Genomic DNA, 18,706 nt, shown 5'->3' on the forward strand with positions numbered 1-18,706 from the left:
TCCTAAAATATGTCTAGTTTAAAAAAATTATTTTAAAATACTGTGTGTATACTTATTTTGAATTTTACTTTGTAGAATTCTGACAAATTTTCAAAGTTAGATTGTTTGATTTATAATATTAATAAAATTCAGTGGCTTAACAGAAAGAAATGTTTAATGATGAATAAATGTTTCTTAAGAAAAATTTTAAAGCCTCACTGGAATATATCATCTTTCTAGATAGTTTTAAAGACATATTTCTTTTATTTAGAAGGAATGTGAAAAGCAAGAATGAGCAATACGAGATTTTATGTTTGGAATGTGATAGTTTCACTTCTTTCACCTTTCTGAATCTGGTTAAACACACCTGAATTAGTGAAAAGAAGGCCAAATTTATCTACTTTATCTGGATAGTTTAGGCTAAAGTAATATGACTGATATTTAGAATAGTACAAAATCACTAGATTGGATATAACCCTTGAGAATAAAAATTAAAAACTAGTTTCCCTCTGAATATTTAACTTTTCTAGTTTAAGAAATGAAGTAAAATTCTATGCCTGTGGAAATAGAACTTTTACAGTTTTGGCATCTTCAGGTTAAAAAAGGATAAAAATAGAAAATACAAAATTCAGAATTCTCACCTTTACTGTGCTTATAGAATTTGTATAAAGTTTATTTGGTGTAAACTAATTATATTAATTATGACTTCTATTTAATCTTAGCACAGGTTGATTAATATCATCATCTAGAAAATTAGCTCAAATAACTTGATCCACGTGAAGTTCCTTATAGGTTTCTTAAAAAACTTATTAAGTTAAATGAGTTTCTTCTCTTAAAATCATGTACTACATTAAGATACATAATACTACCAGACGGAGAGGTAGCAAAAATTCCAGAGATCCTTTCCTATAAACACAAGGTTGAGAGGAAAGTAAACATGCACAAAAGAACATTTTGCCAGAGAGCCAAGTTAAACAAGTCGTTTGATCAATTTTTAACTTCTTTGAAGGTATGTCTGTATAGAACTAATTTCTGTGAGTGAGTGAGTGAAGTTGCCCAGTCGTGTCCGACTCTTTGCGACCCCGTGGACTGTAGCCTACCAGGCTCCTCCGTCCAGGGGATTCTCCAGGCAAGAATACTGGAGTAGGTTGCCATTTCCTTCTCCAGGGGATCTTCCCAGCCCAGGGATCGAACCCAGGTCTCCCGCATTGCAGGCAGACGCTTTAACCTCTGAGCCACCAGGGAAGCCCTTTCTGTAGTCATCCTAATCCAAACCATATTATAATCAAAAACTGGAATTAGACCCCACTTTGTAGTTAGGGAAACTAAAGAAAAGAAACAAAGGACTTGCTTTGGACCAAAGAAGGATGTTGCTAAAATGAGAACTGAAATTTGTAACAGGCTACACACAGACTTCCGTGGTGGGCTTCCCTGGTGGCTCAGATGGTAAAGAATCCGCCTGCAATATGAGAGACCTGGGTTTGATCCCTGTGTTGGGAAGATCCCCTGGAGGAGGCATGGCAACCCACTCCAGTATTCTTACCTGAAGAATCCCCATGGACAGAGGAGCCAAGAAAATGTTTGGGCTTCCCTGGTGGGATCAGAAAGTAAAGAATCTGCCTGCAATGCGGGAGACCTGGGTTCGATCCCTCAGTTGGGAAGATTCCCTGGAGAAGGGAGTAGCTATTCACTCCAGTAATTCAGGCCAGGCCTGGAGAATTCCATGGGGTCGCAAAGAGTCAGACATGACTGAGCAACTTTGAGCTTCCCTGGTAGCTTAGCTGTTAAAGAATCCTCCTGCAATGCAGGAGACCCTGGTGGTATTTCTGGGTCAGGAATTTTCCCTGGTGAAGGGATAGGCTACCCACCCCAGTATTCTTGGGCTTCCCTGGTGGCTCAGATGGTAAAGAATCCACCTGCAATGCAGGAGACGTGGGTTCAATCCGTGGGACTGATCCCCTGGAGATCCCCTGGAGGAGGGCATGACAACCCACTCCAGTATTCTTGCCATGGAGAATCCCCATGGACAGAGGAGACTGGTGGGCTACAGTCCATGGGGTAGCAAAGAACCTGACACGACTGAGCGACTAAAATCAACACACTGACTGAAGACTTATTAATTATTAAACTAGACACTAGTCTCTTGTCAACTGCTAAATGGCTGATACTTATATTATTATTATGAATTCTTCATTCTTTGCCCATTAATTTATGTTATTTAACTTTATGATATAATTGTCTATTATGTTATGACTCTGTAGAATAGATATAATCAATAGCATGAATTTTCATGATAAAAGGTTTTAGCACACCACTTACAGAATACTACTGCTGTGTATATATTAATTAATGGTAAGAACTGAGCAACATTTTACAAACTGAATATTTGTATTTATCTTGTACCTTAAGTGTACATTTTAAGAGGAAAACAGGAGAATTTATGTGATTTCTTTCCCCATGCTGTATTTTGTGAGCATCTAAAAAACATGTAAAACAATATTATTTAATACTTTAGAACCTACATCTTTCAGTGTTTTTGTGGCCTTCACAATTTCATGCCCTAAAAAATGCACAAAGTGGAATTTTTTCCTGTACTAATTATAAGAATATTCAAGGAGGTATGAAAAAACATGTATATGTATATATATATATATACACACTTGCAGCTAATTGAATTTTTAAAAAATCTCTAGTGTTATTTTGTATTTTATGTAGTAAAAACAGTTCAATAAAATATATTAGCATATTCTTTAATGTCTTCGGATATATAGTCCTACACTTCCAATTGATTTTTCCCTACATTTTTTATATGTATTTGGACAGCAAATCCTTTTTTCTCAGTAAGTGATCTTGGGCAAGTCAACCTTCTTAAGATTCTAGTTGCCTCATATAAAAAAACGAAGTGCTTAGACCACATAAATTCTAAAATCTCTTTGAGCTTTAAGTGCAGCTCTGTGATTATATAAGATAAATGTAAAATCAAATTTTTTTTTTTCATTTCATACATGATATTTTACATGTTTCAATGCCATTCTCCCAAATCTTCCCACCCTCTCCCTCTCCCAGAGTCCATAAGACTGTTCTATACATCAGTGTCTCTTTTGCTGTCTCGTACACAGGGTTATTGTTACCATCTTTCTAAATTCCATATATATGCATTAGTATACTGTATTGGTGTTTATTTGAAATCAGTAATGCTAAGTTTCCGACTTAAAAAATACACAAATTTTAATATTTGGAATTTTTAAGTGTTCAGTCAGTTTAGTCACTCTGTCATGTCTGACTCTTTGTGACCCCATGGACTGCAGTACACTGGACTTCCCTGTCCATCACAAACTCCCGGAGCTTACTCAAGCTCATGTCTATTGAGTCGGTGATGTCATCCACCCATCTCATCCTCTTTCGTCCCCTTCTCCTCCCGCCTTCAATCAGTCCCAGCATCAAGGTCTTTTCAAATGAGTTAGTTATTCACATCAGGTGGCCAAAGTATTGGGGTTTCAGCTTCAGCATCAGTCCTTCCAAACCGCGGCGGGGGAAGAACAGTAATTGCTGGTTAATACTACATTACTCAGTTACTCTCATAGGAAAATAGATGATGCATAAATATTCTTATACGTAGCTACTTGCAATAACATTTATAATACCAAAAATGTAAAACCAGAGGATATTTGGTTCACTGTTATGATTTTTATATAGATGAAGATCTAACACAATTGATATACCATTATACCAACTGGTTGGTCTTCAAGATCACTTAGGTAAATCATAAGCTGGCACCTTGAACATTCTCCTCTCACATGTACATAATTAGCAGCCCTGCTTCCAGAGTTGGTACTGTATTATCGGTTCAGCCAACTACCTCTGCTTCATCATTTTAGACAGATGGTTTTTTTCTCTTCATAATACTTCTTAATTGCCCAAAACTCTTTTATCTTTTTTAATGCACTACTTTAACATTTATTCAATTTAGGATCAGAATGTTTGGCCTTACATAGTCAACCAAATTTTAACTTCCTCTTGCCTAATTTTTTATGGACAAATGATAATTCCTTTGCAGTTTTCTTAAAAAGTCTTTATGTTGTTACAATTACTGAAACATTCTCTGCCAACTACCAAGGATGCAAAGATGAATTTGACTTTCTTTACTCTCCAGTATCTCCAGTTCCTTCTTAACATATAGTAACCAAAATGGGACACAGAATTCAATAATTTAACTAATGTATTCATTCAATAAAGTTTTGTTAAATATCCACTGGGCACTATTCTAGACATTCAGCATTTTCAGTTAGAACATTCTGTGATGATAGGAATGTTCTGTATCTACTCTGTCAAGTATCATAGCCACTAGACACATGTGGCTATGGAGTCCTAGAAGGGGTCTCAGGAACTGAATTTTCAATTTTAATTAATTTAAATTTGAATAGCCACATGAGGCTCTTAAGGCTTTTGTATACCAAAGAGAGGAGACAATAAAAGTAATAAAAAAAATTTTTGAAAAATAAGTTATTGCTGTTAGTGGCTAAGTCGTGTCTGACTCTTTGCAACTCCATGGACTGTAGCATGCCACGCTTCCCTGTCCTTCACTATCTCCCGGATTTTGCTCAAGTTCATGTCCATTGAATCAGTGATGCTGTCTAACCCATCTCATCTTTCTGCCATGGGTAATTTAAATGAGTGGTAAAGGGGATTAAAACAGGAAGATGTAATCTCTGTACATGCTGGAGTAGGAGGAGGGGAGGGCGGCAGGGGTAGTGAGGTACAGCCACTTCATAATAAGAGTGGTCAAGGAAAGATGGCCCCCCTCTTTGAATAACACTTGACCTGAGACCAAATGATGAGAAGACTACAATAGAAGGAATCAGAAGAGTATTTCTAGGAGGACCAGCAAATCCAAGTACCCTGAGCAGAGAACAAGTTTAGTGTATTGCGGAACAGAAAGAAAGCTGGTGTGTGTCTGGAGCATTCTGTACCAGAAAGAGAATGAGGCTGGAGAGGGAGACAGGGGCTAGGTCACAAAGGTCACTGTTGACCACAGGGGAAGAGGAAGCCATTACAGTCTTTTGAGGAAAACAGTAACATGATACCACAGTATGTTTTAAAAGAGCTCTCTGATAGATAGAACAAAGTAAGGCAGGAGGCCCAGGTAACAAGCTATTCCATTTGCCAGTTTGGTCTAGAGTGATAGCAGTACAAATGGTGAAAGTGAAATAATTCTGGATATATAGAATTAATATAATAAATTGATTACTTTTAAAATATGACATGTCATAAACCCTTTACATTTTAATATAAAGTCTAACATTGCTGACAGTTACTCAACTCTGATAATGTTCACTACTGTTATTCATCATATAAACAAAGAACTTTCATAACATCATGTAAACAAAGAACTTTCATAACATCAGCATGCTGCTTAGTCACTCAGTCGTGTCCAACTCTTTGTGACCCGATGAACAGTAGCCCACCAGGCTCCTCTGTCCATGGGATTCTCCAGGCAAGAATACTGGAGTGGGTTTCCATTTCCTTCTCCAGGCATCAGCATGGTTCATCAAATTTTGATAACTCAGAAAAATGCGCTAATAAAAGCCTTGCGTAGTGCTTGGTTTTTTTTAAAAACGGCTTTCATTTTTACCATATTCTGCAAATAAGATTTATCACGTTAGAGTTATGAGCTGATTATGTGATGTCTGCATCTCGATAAATTATTCCTGGCTTTCTACTTATGTGCAGTATGTGTGGTTTATTGCAGAGAGTAAAGCTGAGAAGAATTCCAATACACATGTTCATGTAAGGGCTATACACATGGCTAGTCAGTGTATATAAGGGTTTTTTTGTACCCTGTCCCTAGTGTCTTGGCATTACTTTTATTATGTCTGCAGTACTCATGTAGATGAAATGCCACAACACATTCTTTTACTATTGTAGCCTCAATCGGCCTTTTTTTTTTTTTTTTTTTTTTAAGAGAAAGCAATTACCATCATAAAAATTCCTTACTGGGGAACTTTCCATATTGCGTTATCATTCCATGAGTCTAATAATAGTGGAATATAAAGAAAAAAATGTTATAATACTAAAATATCTAAAAAAGGCTTTTGAGGTCTCTCTAATAAGAAAACACCAAAAGTCTGGAGGAGGAGAAAGAAGGAAAAAAAGAAGTAAAGTCAAGTTTTTTAGACGCCTGGTATTTGTTAGAGATTTATAAATCATTGCTTAGCTAATTTGCAAATCACATGCACCTTTACTAATGTCTAAACACAGTTAAAGAACTCTCAGTCTGTTATCTATGGGGAGAATGCTAATGCCTGTAATTGGTCATTGCCTGACCCTTATGTATTTATTTCTATCCTGGTAGCCCTGTCTGCCTAAAAGCTAATTCTGTGTTTTCTGTGAAATCTTGCAGTGGTGTTATCAGGGAGATTGTGTTCCTTTTGGCACTTGGCCCCAGAGCATAGATGGGGGCTGGGGTCCCTGGTCACTATGGGGAGAGTGCAGCAGGACCTGCGGGGGAGGCGTCTCCTCATCCCTAAGACACTGTGACAGTCCAGCGTAAGTAGCTAAAGTAAGCCGGAGCCAACAAAAAGACACAGTTGGAAATGATTCAAAGCTGTGGTTTCACATGTTATCTGTAAAAACGTTTCTCCAGTGAGCCAAGTGCTTTCTTCAGAACAAGCAATAGGCACAGGAAAGTGGAGGAGCCTTGTTAGACAGACTTTCTTTTTCTTCTTTTCACCTTACTATGTAACTAAAAAAAAAAGAAAAGCATTGTGTATCTATCCCAGGTACAGCCAGACTTTTCATCTAGTAATAATCAGATAGATTTCCTCCTCCAAAAACTACTGAATTATGGATGAAACCAGGTCTGGTCTTAGCTACATTACCATTATTCCCAGGAAACCTAAGGTCTTTTCACATGTCACATAAAATTATTACTGCTACATTAGTATTAAAAAGACCAATGAGAGCACTTCAAGGGTTGAAATGCCTTGATTCGCATCACAAATCACAATGAAAAGAATACTACCCATGTGTTAAAATAGTTTCCATTCACATGCCCCCATTAATCATCTTCCGGAACTGCCACCACTTTTCTCCTCATGACTGTTTTATGCAGGTCAGACTGCTCCTCTCCCACCACTCTTTCTCTAGCCAGAGTCCCCCTGGCATAAAGCCAGCCCATCCTTATTCCTTGCTAAGCTGTATTGCTTCTCCCTCCCACCAGTGCCCATTACAGGTGGATGATTTCTCTACTTGGTCTTTTGTGCCCTACCAGAGACTAAACTGCTCCTTAGCTGCTTCATGTCAAGTGCTCCCATTTTTGTCTAGAACTCAGGTTAAGGACCTTCTTTGTTGACAATATTTGGTGCAAAATGATGTTACGATATCACCTCTGCTTTTTCCCCCTGCTGGGGTAAAAAAATGGTCTATTTTAATTTTTTCCTATTTTAACTTAGTAACCCTGTCTTTGGTTCCTCCCTCTAAATGTGTCTTCTTTTTTTCTTCTTTTTCAGTTTGAAATTGTTTCCCTTTGTATTACTTCTGTTTTTTCATTCCGTTAAACAGAGCTCACTGTCAGCCATTCATAAACGCAGTGCCACCACTATTCCCACTACCTTGTTTTTCTCTGACCCCCATTTCTCCCATCCTGGCTCAGGCTGGGCCATTTCTTTCCCTTGTTTGAAGTCAGCATTCACTGGCATTCAAAATATATTCAAAGTGTAACTTTAATTATCTCATTTGTAATTAATATCAATGAGATAATTGATAATGTAATAAATTGATAATAGTTATCAGTGAACCAAAATTATACTTGAGACTTGATCTTTTTAAAACAAGTACAGAATAATGAAGTTCAGCTCCAAGCTACTGTAATTTAATAACCAAAAGTATAAAACCCTATGGTAATAAATAATATACCAAAATACTTAAGAGAATGACTTGGACCACTTTTGAAACAACAAGTTAGTTTTTTCCATTCAAATATTACATGCCAAAGTAATAGCATATGACTTTCTCTAATGTTAAATACTCCAGAAATTGATTTATGTAAAACAAGTATTTGACACCCTAATTGAATGTACTATAAAGTATCTACATAATACAAGCCTATCTGATGTTTAGATTTAATTCTTTTAAACTTTATGTAATATTTGAAATGAGATAGAAATTTATTTCTACATTATATACTCTGAACTGAAGCTATTTCCAGAAAGTTATTTAGTGTCTTCTCCTTATTTCTAGTCTGTAAAAACAAACTTCCCACTTCCTACTTGATAAACATACAGTATCAGATTATGTGTTTTGTTGAATACGATTAAAATGGCTTTTCATTATAAATGATTTTTAAACTCATTGTGTTGAACTGAATACCTGTTTACTATGTTAATTAGAAAGTACATTGATTTAATCACATTTTCTTAAGAATGTATGTATCATCACAATTAATAGCCTTATAAAATTACTCATAGTAAATTGTCTTAATTTTTAACAACCATAATCATTATTGCTATCACCATGATTATTATTTTAATAACTAATAAAATGACAAATTTTTTATTTTCTTAAATGTCAATATGTTTTCATCAAACAATTTATGTACTCTTTATGTGGTTAGATATATTATATTCACATGTTAAACAAAATGTGTTTTCAGACCTTCAGGAGGTGGAAAATATTGCCTTGGGGAAAGGAAACGGTATCGCTCCTGCAACACAGATGTAAGTAAAACCAAATTCTGCTATGAAAAGTTAGCTTACATTTCCCCTAGAGCACGGAAATTTTTTAAACTGTGAGCTAGTTTGATCAGAAATCCATGTGTGTGAGGGTCACATGAATTTTTGAAATTGGATGGAACCAGCCTTTTAGGTCCATCAATTCCATTGACAAGAGTCAGAGGAAGCTCCAGCACTAGGAACAAATATGCTCTCCTGAAAAGGAATCAAGATAGAGACACACATACCCTGAACTTCCTAGCCCCTCATTACTCACAACCTTGCCACCATTATCTTTCTTGAGTTCAAGAAATAAGGATTAATCTTATTATGGCCTTTATTCCATTTTATGTTTGCCACTTCAAGAAGTCCCAGACTTCCACATCATTCCTCATCTCTTTCCATTCAATTCCATAAGTCTTTGCATATCCCTGCTGTTTCCTATCCCTTCCCAACCACTGAAACTCTTCTGTGCCCCCAGAAACTCGTAATTCATCATCAGCACAATCCCTTATATCTTGAAGTCTCTGAATTTTCTTTCCTTTTACCTTATTGTTCTAATGGAAACTGGCTTTCCTCTGAAGATACTGCTTCCTTTGCAGGCCTCTAAAGTTAAGGACTTGTATTTTCTCCCCTAGCCCATGAATGACTGGGCCTGGAAGTGAATTGACTGTCTTCTTTATATCTTATTGCTACTGCTACTGCTAAGTCATTTCAGTCGTGTCCGACTCTGTGCGACCCCATAGACGGCAGCCCACCAGGCTCCCCCGTCCCTGGGATTCTCCAGGCAAGAACACTGGAGTGGGTTGCCATTTCCTTCTCCAACGCAGGAAAATGAAAAGTGAAAGTGAAGTCGCTCAGTCATGTCCGACTCTTAGCGACCCCATGAACTACAACCTACCAGGCTCCTCCATCCATGGGATTTTCCAGGCAAGAGTACTGGAGTGGGGTGCCATTGCCTTCTCCGTTATAGCTTATTAGTGTGTGTTAATTGCTCAGTCGTGTCCAACTCTCTGTGACCCTATGGACTGTAGCCCACCAGGCTCCTCTGTCCATGAGATTCTCCAGGCAAGAATACGGGAGTGGGTTTCCATTTCCTGCTCCAGGGGATCTTCCCCACCCAGGGATCAAACCTGTGTCTGTTGCATCTCCTGCATTGCAGGTGGATTCTTTCCCACTGTGCCACCAGGGAAGTCCATACCCAGACATTATATCTTATTACTCCTTCCTTTCTCCCATCTAAAAACCACAGCTTTTAATTTGTTATCATATCATGAGACTATTACCCACATTCCCACACTGTTCCTCATTCATATGCTCTTCTGTGTTTCCTGTGTCTCCTGCATAGCAAGTGGATTCTTTACCACTGAACCATCAGGGAAGTTGTCCCCTATCTTTCCCTGGATTATTCTAAATAGCTTTTTCAGTGAATTTTCCTGATATTACTCTTGCTCCCTACAGTGCTCAATATAAGAGGCAGAGTTTCAGTGTATTTTACTCAACACTTTTCAGTGGCTCTCTGTTTTACTTAAATCCAAACTCATACAGAGGTCTGCAAGGCCTGCACAGTCTGGCCTTCTATTACTTCTCTGAACTCATCTTTTACTGTTTTCCTCTTTATTCACCCTGCTGCAGGCACACGGTCTCCCTCCTTGTATATGCCAGGCATGCTCCCACCTTAGGGCTTTTGCACTGGCTGTTCTCTTTGCCTTGTATACTCTTCCAACCCAGATATCTACATCACTAACTCCCTTACCTCACCTTTACTCAACTGATCATCTTCTCAGTGAGGCCTAATCTGAATACTGAATTTAAAATTGCAACCCTCCCTTCTCCCTACAACCCTGGGATTCCTAATCTTCCTTACCCTACTCTATTTCTCCTCATATTATTGCTAACACACTCTTATTTATAGCTTATGATATTTAGTTCTATTAATTTATTTTTAATAATACATGTAGCTTCAATTTAATAATTATATGTAGCTTCAATTACAATGATTGTATTAAATTTCCAGCATTAATTAACAAGTAATTGAGTGCCTACTTTTATCAGACAGTGCTAGAGTGAAAGAGTCTATGCCTTCAAGAATTTTATCATTTCTTAGGAAGTCACAGAAAATCACAAGGCAGGGTGATAAGTGATATGATAGAATAAGTATGGAATGCTATAAAATCATGTGGAATTGGCACATAGCCTAGTTAGGGAGTTAAGGATTTCTTCCTATAGGAAGCTAAATACCTGAAGGACAAATTGGAAAAGAAAAGAAGGAAGAGACATTGAGAGCTTTCTAGGCACAAATAAAATTAAGTTCAGGTTAAAATTTAGTCTCAGATTTATGCTTTAGATGAAAATGGGTTAGAGAAAGGTGAGACTACAACATAACAGCAAACAAACCAAGGAAATTTGAGGATACTGGTGAGTCATGCACTGTACACTAGGGAATGACAGTGGAGTCTATAAAGAGGGCGAGCAGGGAGAAAGTTAGATATCTAACTTTGAAAAATCCATAAAAATTAAAGAACCAGGGTTGCAGGATAAACAGGGTAAAAGAGATAGCAAGTCAGGGGATCCAAGAATGGAATGTATTAATATTTCAATTTAAGATGTGAGAAGTGAGACTGTTCTCATTGAGGTCAGATCTAGAGTGTGGTCGTGAGAGTGCATGCTCAATGTTGAATGGAGGTCAAGGAGTTCAAGGACTGTTAAGGGTAGGGAGTTTGGGGAGTCTTCTATGTGGGTGACATTAGGACTTGGAGCATATAGTGAAACTGTGAAGTAGGTATGAAGCTCTTTAACCAATGACAGGAAATGGTCATCATGAGGTTAGTAAAAAGCAATGATGAAACCAAATAGTGATTTGGATGAATAAAATAAATCTCGGAAAATAGAGGTTTTATGCGTGAGAAGAAGGGAGTCCTACTGTATATTAGACTGTGTTAGGTAGGAGTGTGAAAGCCAAACCCACCTCTCAATCCCCATCTATTTCTGTTATGTAGTTGTAGAGGTGGGCCCACATTTTGGGCCTAATAACACAAGTGCTATATAACATGAATAATGTATGGTAGGTAATAAAAAAAATAGATAAAGACATGCCAGACACACATGCCAAGCTTGTTTCATTTTACCCATATTTTATATGCTCAGATTTTTTATAAAGCTTACTATTGGTCACTTTACATTTCTTTTAGTATCTTTGTCTTCTGGTTCAGCTTTCAGCAAATGTTAAGGAAATATATTTAACACACACACACACACACACATATATATATATATATCATGGATATGCAAATAAATGTTTTTTCATTAACCTTGTCTCTACTAGTTCAGAATTTGAGACAATTAAATTACCACACCAAAATTTATTTTCATGCTATCCAAGTTAATAAAGCTATCTGAGCATAAATTGTACAAGCTGGAGCCTTTTAAAATTTAATCTAATACATGAAAATTTAAACTTTCTAGACACATAATCTAGCCCAGCATTGTCCAAGAGTATGTTCCTCAATGATGGATATATTCTATATATGCACTGTCCAATGCATAGTCAAATTAGCTGTTGAGCACTTGAAATTCATCTAGTGCAACAGAAGAACAGAATCTTTAATTAATTTAATTTAAATAGCCACATGTGGCTAGTGACAGCTGTATTGGACAGCACAAAGCTAGTCTAGCTTTGCAGTAGAAAACTAATTATTATAAAGAAGATTGTATTTGTTATTCCCAAATTTCTAATTTATCCTTCTCCCTTCTTCTTTTGCTAACCTTAAGGTTTTTTTCTATGTCTGTTGAGTCTACTTTTGTTTTGAAGGACCTACTGTATAGAACAGAAGATTATATTCAATATCTTGTAATAACCTATAATGAAAAAGAATCTGAAGTATATATATATATATAGATAGATAGATAGATAGATAGATAGATAGATATAACTGAATCACTTTGCTCTATAGCTAAAGCATTGTAAATATAATATTAAAAAAACAAAAAGACTATAAATAGTATGTATAAAATTCTTTAATCAAATCAATCTTAGTTCATTTTAGAAACAAATGTGAAACTTCTGTTTTTTGTAATGACATTACTGTGACAGAAAAATTGTTTTAGATTGCTGAATAAGATTTTTTTTTAACATTTTAAAATCAGCAAAGAGCTGACCAGATAGTAAGGAAAATATCCTAAGGTCATATTTTTTTAAAGGAAACTGAAAAGCATCAAAATGGGAGCAACGGAACAACTAAGGTACTTTCCCCTGACAATATTCAGAGGAAGAGAACAGATAAAATACTCCCATGTGTCTTTCTTAAGTATATGACAAGTTTTTACCAAAGCTTCTTCCCTGCTTCTTCAGCAGACTTCCTTCTTGTTTTGTTGGTCAAGACGCCACATGCCCACCCTTAACCCAGTCACAAGCAAAAGGAACGATATTACCATATTGGTTTCAGCTAATCCAGATAAGTCCTTAAAATGGGGTTAGAGTCATCTTCTCTGAGAAGTAGATTCCTGAGAAAAAATTAGAATTCTGTTTAGAAAAGAGAGAGGAGCCAGAGATCAAATAGCGAACATTCGCAGGATCATAGAGAAAGGGAATTCCAGAAAAACACCTGCTTCTTCTTCATTGACTACACTAAAGCCTTTTACTGTGTGGACCATAACAAACTGTGAAAACTCTTTAAGAGATGGTAATATGAGACCATCTTACCTGTCTCCTGAGAAACCTGTATGAGGGTCAAGAACAGTTAGAACCAAACATGGAACGACTGACTGGTTCAAAATTGAGAAAGGAGTACAACAAAGCTGCATATTGTCACCCTGTCTATTTAACTTATATGCAGAGCACCTTATGCCGAATGCCAGGCTGGATGAGTTACAAGCTGGAGTCAAAATTTGCCAGGAAAAATATCAACAACCTCAGATATGCATATACCACTCTAATGGCAGAAAGTGAAGAGGAACTAAAGAGCCTCTTGATGAAGATGAAAGAGGAGAGTGAAAAAGCTGGCTTAAAACTCAATATTAAAAAAACTAAGATCCTGGCATCCAGTCCCATCACTTCATGGCAAATAGAAGGAGAAAAGGTGGAAGCAGTGACAGATTTCCTCTTATTGGGCTCTAAAATCACTGTGGATGGTGACTGCAGCCATGAACTTAGAAGATGGTTGCTTCTTGGAAGGAAAACTCTGACAAACCTAGACAGTGTATTAAAAAGTTAAAGGCATCACTTTGCCAACAAAAGTCCATATAGTCAAGGCTATGATCTTTCCCTGGTGGCTTAGTGGTAAAGAATCTGTCTGCCAAGCAGAAAACTCAGGTTTGATCCCTGATTCGGGAAGATCTCCTGGAGAAGGAAATGGCACTATACTTGCCTGGGAAATCCCATGGGCAGAGGAGCCTGGAGGGGTACAGTTCCTGGAATCGCAAAAGAGTTAGACACGACTTAGCGACTAAACAATAATGGTCTTTCCAGTAGTCATGTACAGATATGAGAGTTGGACCATAAAGAAGGTTGAATGCCAAAGAACTGATGCTTTCAAACTGGGGTGCTGAGAAGAGTCTTGAGAATCCCTTGAATAGCAAGAGATCAAACCAGTCAAGCTTAAAGGAAATCAACCCTGAACATGCATTAGAAGGATTGATGTGAAGCTGAAGCTCCAATACTTTGGCCATCTGATGCAAAGAGCTGACTCATCAGAAAAGACCCTGATGCTGCAAAAGACTGAATACAGAAAGAGAAGAGGACAACAGAGGACGAAATGGTTGATGGCATCACCAATTCAATGAATATGAACCTGGGCAAACTCTGGGAGATGGTGAAGGACAGGGAAGCTTGGCATGCTGCAGTCCATGGGGTCTCAAGGAGCCGGACATGACTTGGTGACTGAACAACAACAAGCAAGCAAAAAAAGTAGGGACTGATAGATGTTAAGTATATCAGATTCTGCATTAGAGCTCATTTAGTTTCTATCTTTCAGCAACAAAAGTAGTAGCAGCAGTAACAGGACTTGTACTAATAGCAATACCAGTAGTACCAGCAGCAACAGTAGTAGTAATAGTTATAGCTGCTGCTAACATTTATTGAGCACTTTCTACATACTAGACCTATTATTTTAACCATATTTTCTGTACTCAGCACTCCTCAGTGGTGAGTTGACTTGTAGGATAATTTTAATTTCCATTTGTTCAATAGAAATCTAGAAAAACTATGCTATAAGCTTGTATTATAGTCTGTGTTTTTACAGCCTTGTTTCTACAACACAAATTAGTTCATAAGTGATTTATTTTGTGCCACTAAGAAATACAGCAAAATACATTACTGAAGTCAAAATATATTTTTATTTTATACAGCTGAATAGCAGATGAAATTATGAAAGTATGATAACACATTTATAAGAGACTTGGAAAATTTAGAACAAGGTTGTGTATATTTCTACTATATATCAAACTTATTTTTTAAGTAGATAAATTAAGACTTTTTTAGTTGGAGTTTAAATATCAAACTCTCAAAAATTAATAAGATGAATAATACAGAAAAGTGGAAGGGCATAGTAGACCTTAAAAACATCATGAACCAATTCAACATAATTAAGATTTATACAATTTTCTTGCAACAGTAGGATACAAGTTATATTCAGGTTCCCATAGACACTAAACTAGGAGACACTGGAACACATCCAGGGACATAAAACAAGGTGCAAAAATTTCATTGTCTAAAGGTATTGAAATCATACAGAATCTGTTCTCTTATCACTGTAGAAGTATGTTAGAAGTCAATATCAAAAGATATTTGAAAATAACCCACATATTTTCAAGTGTAATGTGACATTTAACAAGAGAGATCTTTGACTTAGCCATTGAAAGCCACAATAAACTTAGAAGACTGAAAAAACACAGATGGTGGTTTCAGAGAAGAAAACATTTAAGTGAGAAATTAATATCAAAATGAGAAATTAATATCAAAGATACCTTAAAAGCCCCATGTATTTAAAAAAATTAAATGTTCACTTTTAAATGATGAGTATGTCTAAGAATCTATTAATATAGCAAGGAATATCAGAAAATATTTGTAATGGAATAAAAATGAGAAGAGAATTTGCCAAAATTTGTTGCATGCAGCTGAAGCTGCTTAATGCAACTAAATACAACGTGGAATCTTGAATAAGGTATGAAAACAAATAATGGCCACTACCATAACATTTTGTGAAATTGAAACAAAATTTGCACGTTAGTTAATAATACTGTATGACATTAATTTCCTGGTTGTTGTTTTTTTTTACAACAGTATTTCTTTATATTCTTAGAACTGGATTAGAAGTTTCAAGCCTCATTCAAATTTTCTTTTAAAGATCACTAAGATAGTAAACTTTCTAGTCCTTTAACAGTAATATTAGATGACAGAATACATGAAACTATATCAAGCTTTTGAGTGAATATAAATTAGAAATTAAGCATTCTTTTCATAATAAGTCAAACAAGTGGAATCAAAATGTCATAAATTTTTTAGCTAGGCAAAAATTCGTAGGTTTTCTAATATATATATATATATCATATTATACATACTATTTATATATATGTGTGTGTACAAAAGCTTTTCTACTACTCTTGATGAAGGCTTGAGAAAGAACAACAAAAAGAGATACAAAAATTGGAAAACATAAACTAAATGAAAAGAGAGTACTGAATATGAAATAGAATAAGTGAAACAAACTAGATAAAATCCTCATATAGTCCAGTTGTTTTTAAACATGGATGCTCATTAGAAACGCATCTGAAACTCTGGAGAAAAAAAAGCAATACCTGGACATTTGTATTTTTCAAAAATTTCAAGATAATTCTGATATGCATCAGGATTTTTAAAAAGTGATTACCAGTTTTCCTATTAAATGGTAGTTTTAGTGATATAGAATTATATTATTTTCTGTTGACCAATCATAATACAATGTTATTAAGCGGATAATAGTTAAATAATCACAGTAGTAAAAGACATTTATCAGTTTTCACAATCAATAGTCAGACAGAAAAGATAATTACAGTTGCAAGCTATAATGGAAATATGATTAACCTAACAATGTAAAATGATTACATATAATTTGGGGGTTTAAGTAGAGTGATATGGTAAGTGGAAGTACATACATGCACATGTTTCATCCACCCAGCCAGCCTATGTCTTTTGTTGGTACTTTTAATCCATTTATATTTAAGATAATTATCGATATGTATGAGCTTATTACGATTTTGTTAATTTTCTTGTGTTTATTTTGTGTAGGTCTTTTACTTCTCTCATGTTTCTTGAAAGAGGCAACTTATAAATTGCCTCAGACAGAGAATCTCAGTCTGTAAGATTTTTAAATAAAGCGAGCTGTAAAATTGGTCTGACCACTCTCAGCAGCAGCATGACCAGCCTAGAGGCCAAAGCTATCACACAATAGACTCTGAGGCTGGCTGTCTGCATCAGGGTGTATTAGACGTGTAGTATGTTCCCTGTATTAGGAGCCTCTGGCTTCTAGACAAGGATTCTTTCTATGATATTCACATCATGGTTTCTAGGACAGAATATCAGGTAAAGACAATAGCTGTGGCAGGAACAATGAATATGCTTCTTGGCTTGAAGCTACTGAGAAACTAAGGGATTGAACCCAGGTCTCCCACATTGTAGGTGGATTCTTTACCAGCTGAGCCACAAGGGGAGCCCTAAAAGGCATCTATTAAAGACAAGATAATTAAATGAAGTTTGGTCTCATCATTAAACAGGAACTTCAAGAGAATATTTGCAATCATGAACTAATCTAATAGATGTGGTCTTACGGAACTTGGGTTTGGAGAGCAGAGCTTTTTTGAAGCTGTGATGCTGAGGGTTCATTGGTTGAGGACAGTTGCCCTCTTTGGACTTAAATGATTGATAAGGTCCTGACAGTGTTTATAAATGAGCACAGGTAGGAGCTAACATGATTATCCAGTAGTGCCATTATGAGAAATAAAGATCCAGATATATACTCAGTCTTCTAAAAGTGTTTACTCAAGTACTGCTCAAAAAATACTTTATTTTGTATATGGAATCTCCTTTTTATTGGCATAAAAGAATATTGAGTTAAGCAGGCATTTCTGCTTTCCTGAGAAACTTTTCACTGCAGTCACTTAAAACTATTATGTAAAATGTTCTAAGAGGGTAAAAATTGGTGTACATAGTATTTTAAGTAGAAGAATTTATACATCAGTGTGTTAAATACTCAAACTTGATTTTTGTCATGGGTAAAAAATATACCTACATTAAGGTTATAAGCCAAACTTTATATCAAAGCCTAAAGAGGAAATATTAGCTACAATACAAAGAACTTTTCTACATTTCTAAAAAGAGCATTCTGGTATTGTTAGCTATTTTCCAGAAAATCCTTAAGTTTTCCTTTCCATACTATTTGTGATTTGCCTGTCTGCTTGAAAATGTGACTAGGATAGAACTTCTGGTGAAAAACCTAAGCTCCACCTTGGTTAGGATGAAATCATATTATTTTACATCTTAAGCATCTCATTTCCTCCTTTTTTTATGCATCAAAACTATAAAAAATTATGGAGACAAAGGATTTTCCAGTTCACCTGTGGTCTGTTCTGAAATTTAAGCATAGGTTATGTAGTACATGGGTGTTTTTTTCAGTCAGCTTTGCTAGAGGTGCATGCTGTCTGCAGTTCTTTACTTCCATTCATTGCTTAAGGTCAGTTAAATGGTGTTTTTGCCTTGGTGATACACAGGAAAAGTATAGCCTATATTCAGAGGTAAGACTATAGTGAAAGAAGAATTGACTTAAATTTAATCCTGGTTGTTGCTGTTTTACCCTGGCAAGATACCTAACATCACTAAATTTTTAAGGAACACCTGTATAAATAGAGTATATCAAACTTGCAGATCTGTTTTAGAATTAAAAGAAGTAACACTTTAATTAGGCTTTCCAGGTGGCTCAGTGGTAAAGAATCCACCGGCCAATGCAGGAGACACAGGAGATGACGGTTTGGTCCCTGGGTTGTGAATA

The 18,706-nt window shown here is 36.1% G+C and overlaps 1 protein-coding gene across 1 annotated transcript in view; it reads left to right on the forward strand.

The window, feature by feature from the left end:
• The window catches only part of ADAMTS6 (ADAM metallopeptidase with thrombospondin type 1 motif 6), a 273,198-nt gene that overhangs the window by 162,680 nt on the left and 91,812 nt on the right, over positions 1-18,706 (forward strand). Inside the window, exons 12-13 of the mRNA XM_025270471.2 lie at positions 6,380-6,525; positions 8,630-8,693. Of these exons, the coding sequence (XP_025126256.1) occupies positions 6,380-6,525; positions 8,630-8,693 (210 nt within the window). The remainder of the gene's footprint in view (positions 1-6,379; positions 6,526-8,629; positions 8,694-18,706) is intronic.

This window comes from Bubalus bubalis, chromosome 19, assembly GCF_019923935.1.
Source record: "Bubalus bubalis isolate 160015118507 breed Murrah chromosome 19, NDDB_SH_1, whole genome shotgun sequence".
Taxonomy (NCBI): Eukaryota; Metazoa; Chordata; class Mammalia; order Artiodactyla; family Bovidae; genus Bubalus; species Bubalus bubalis.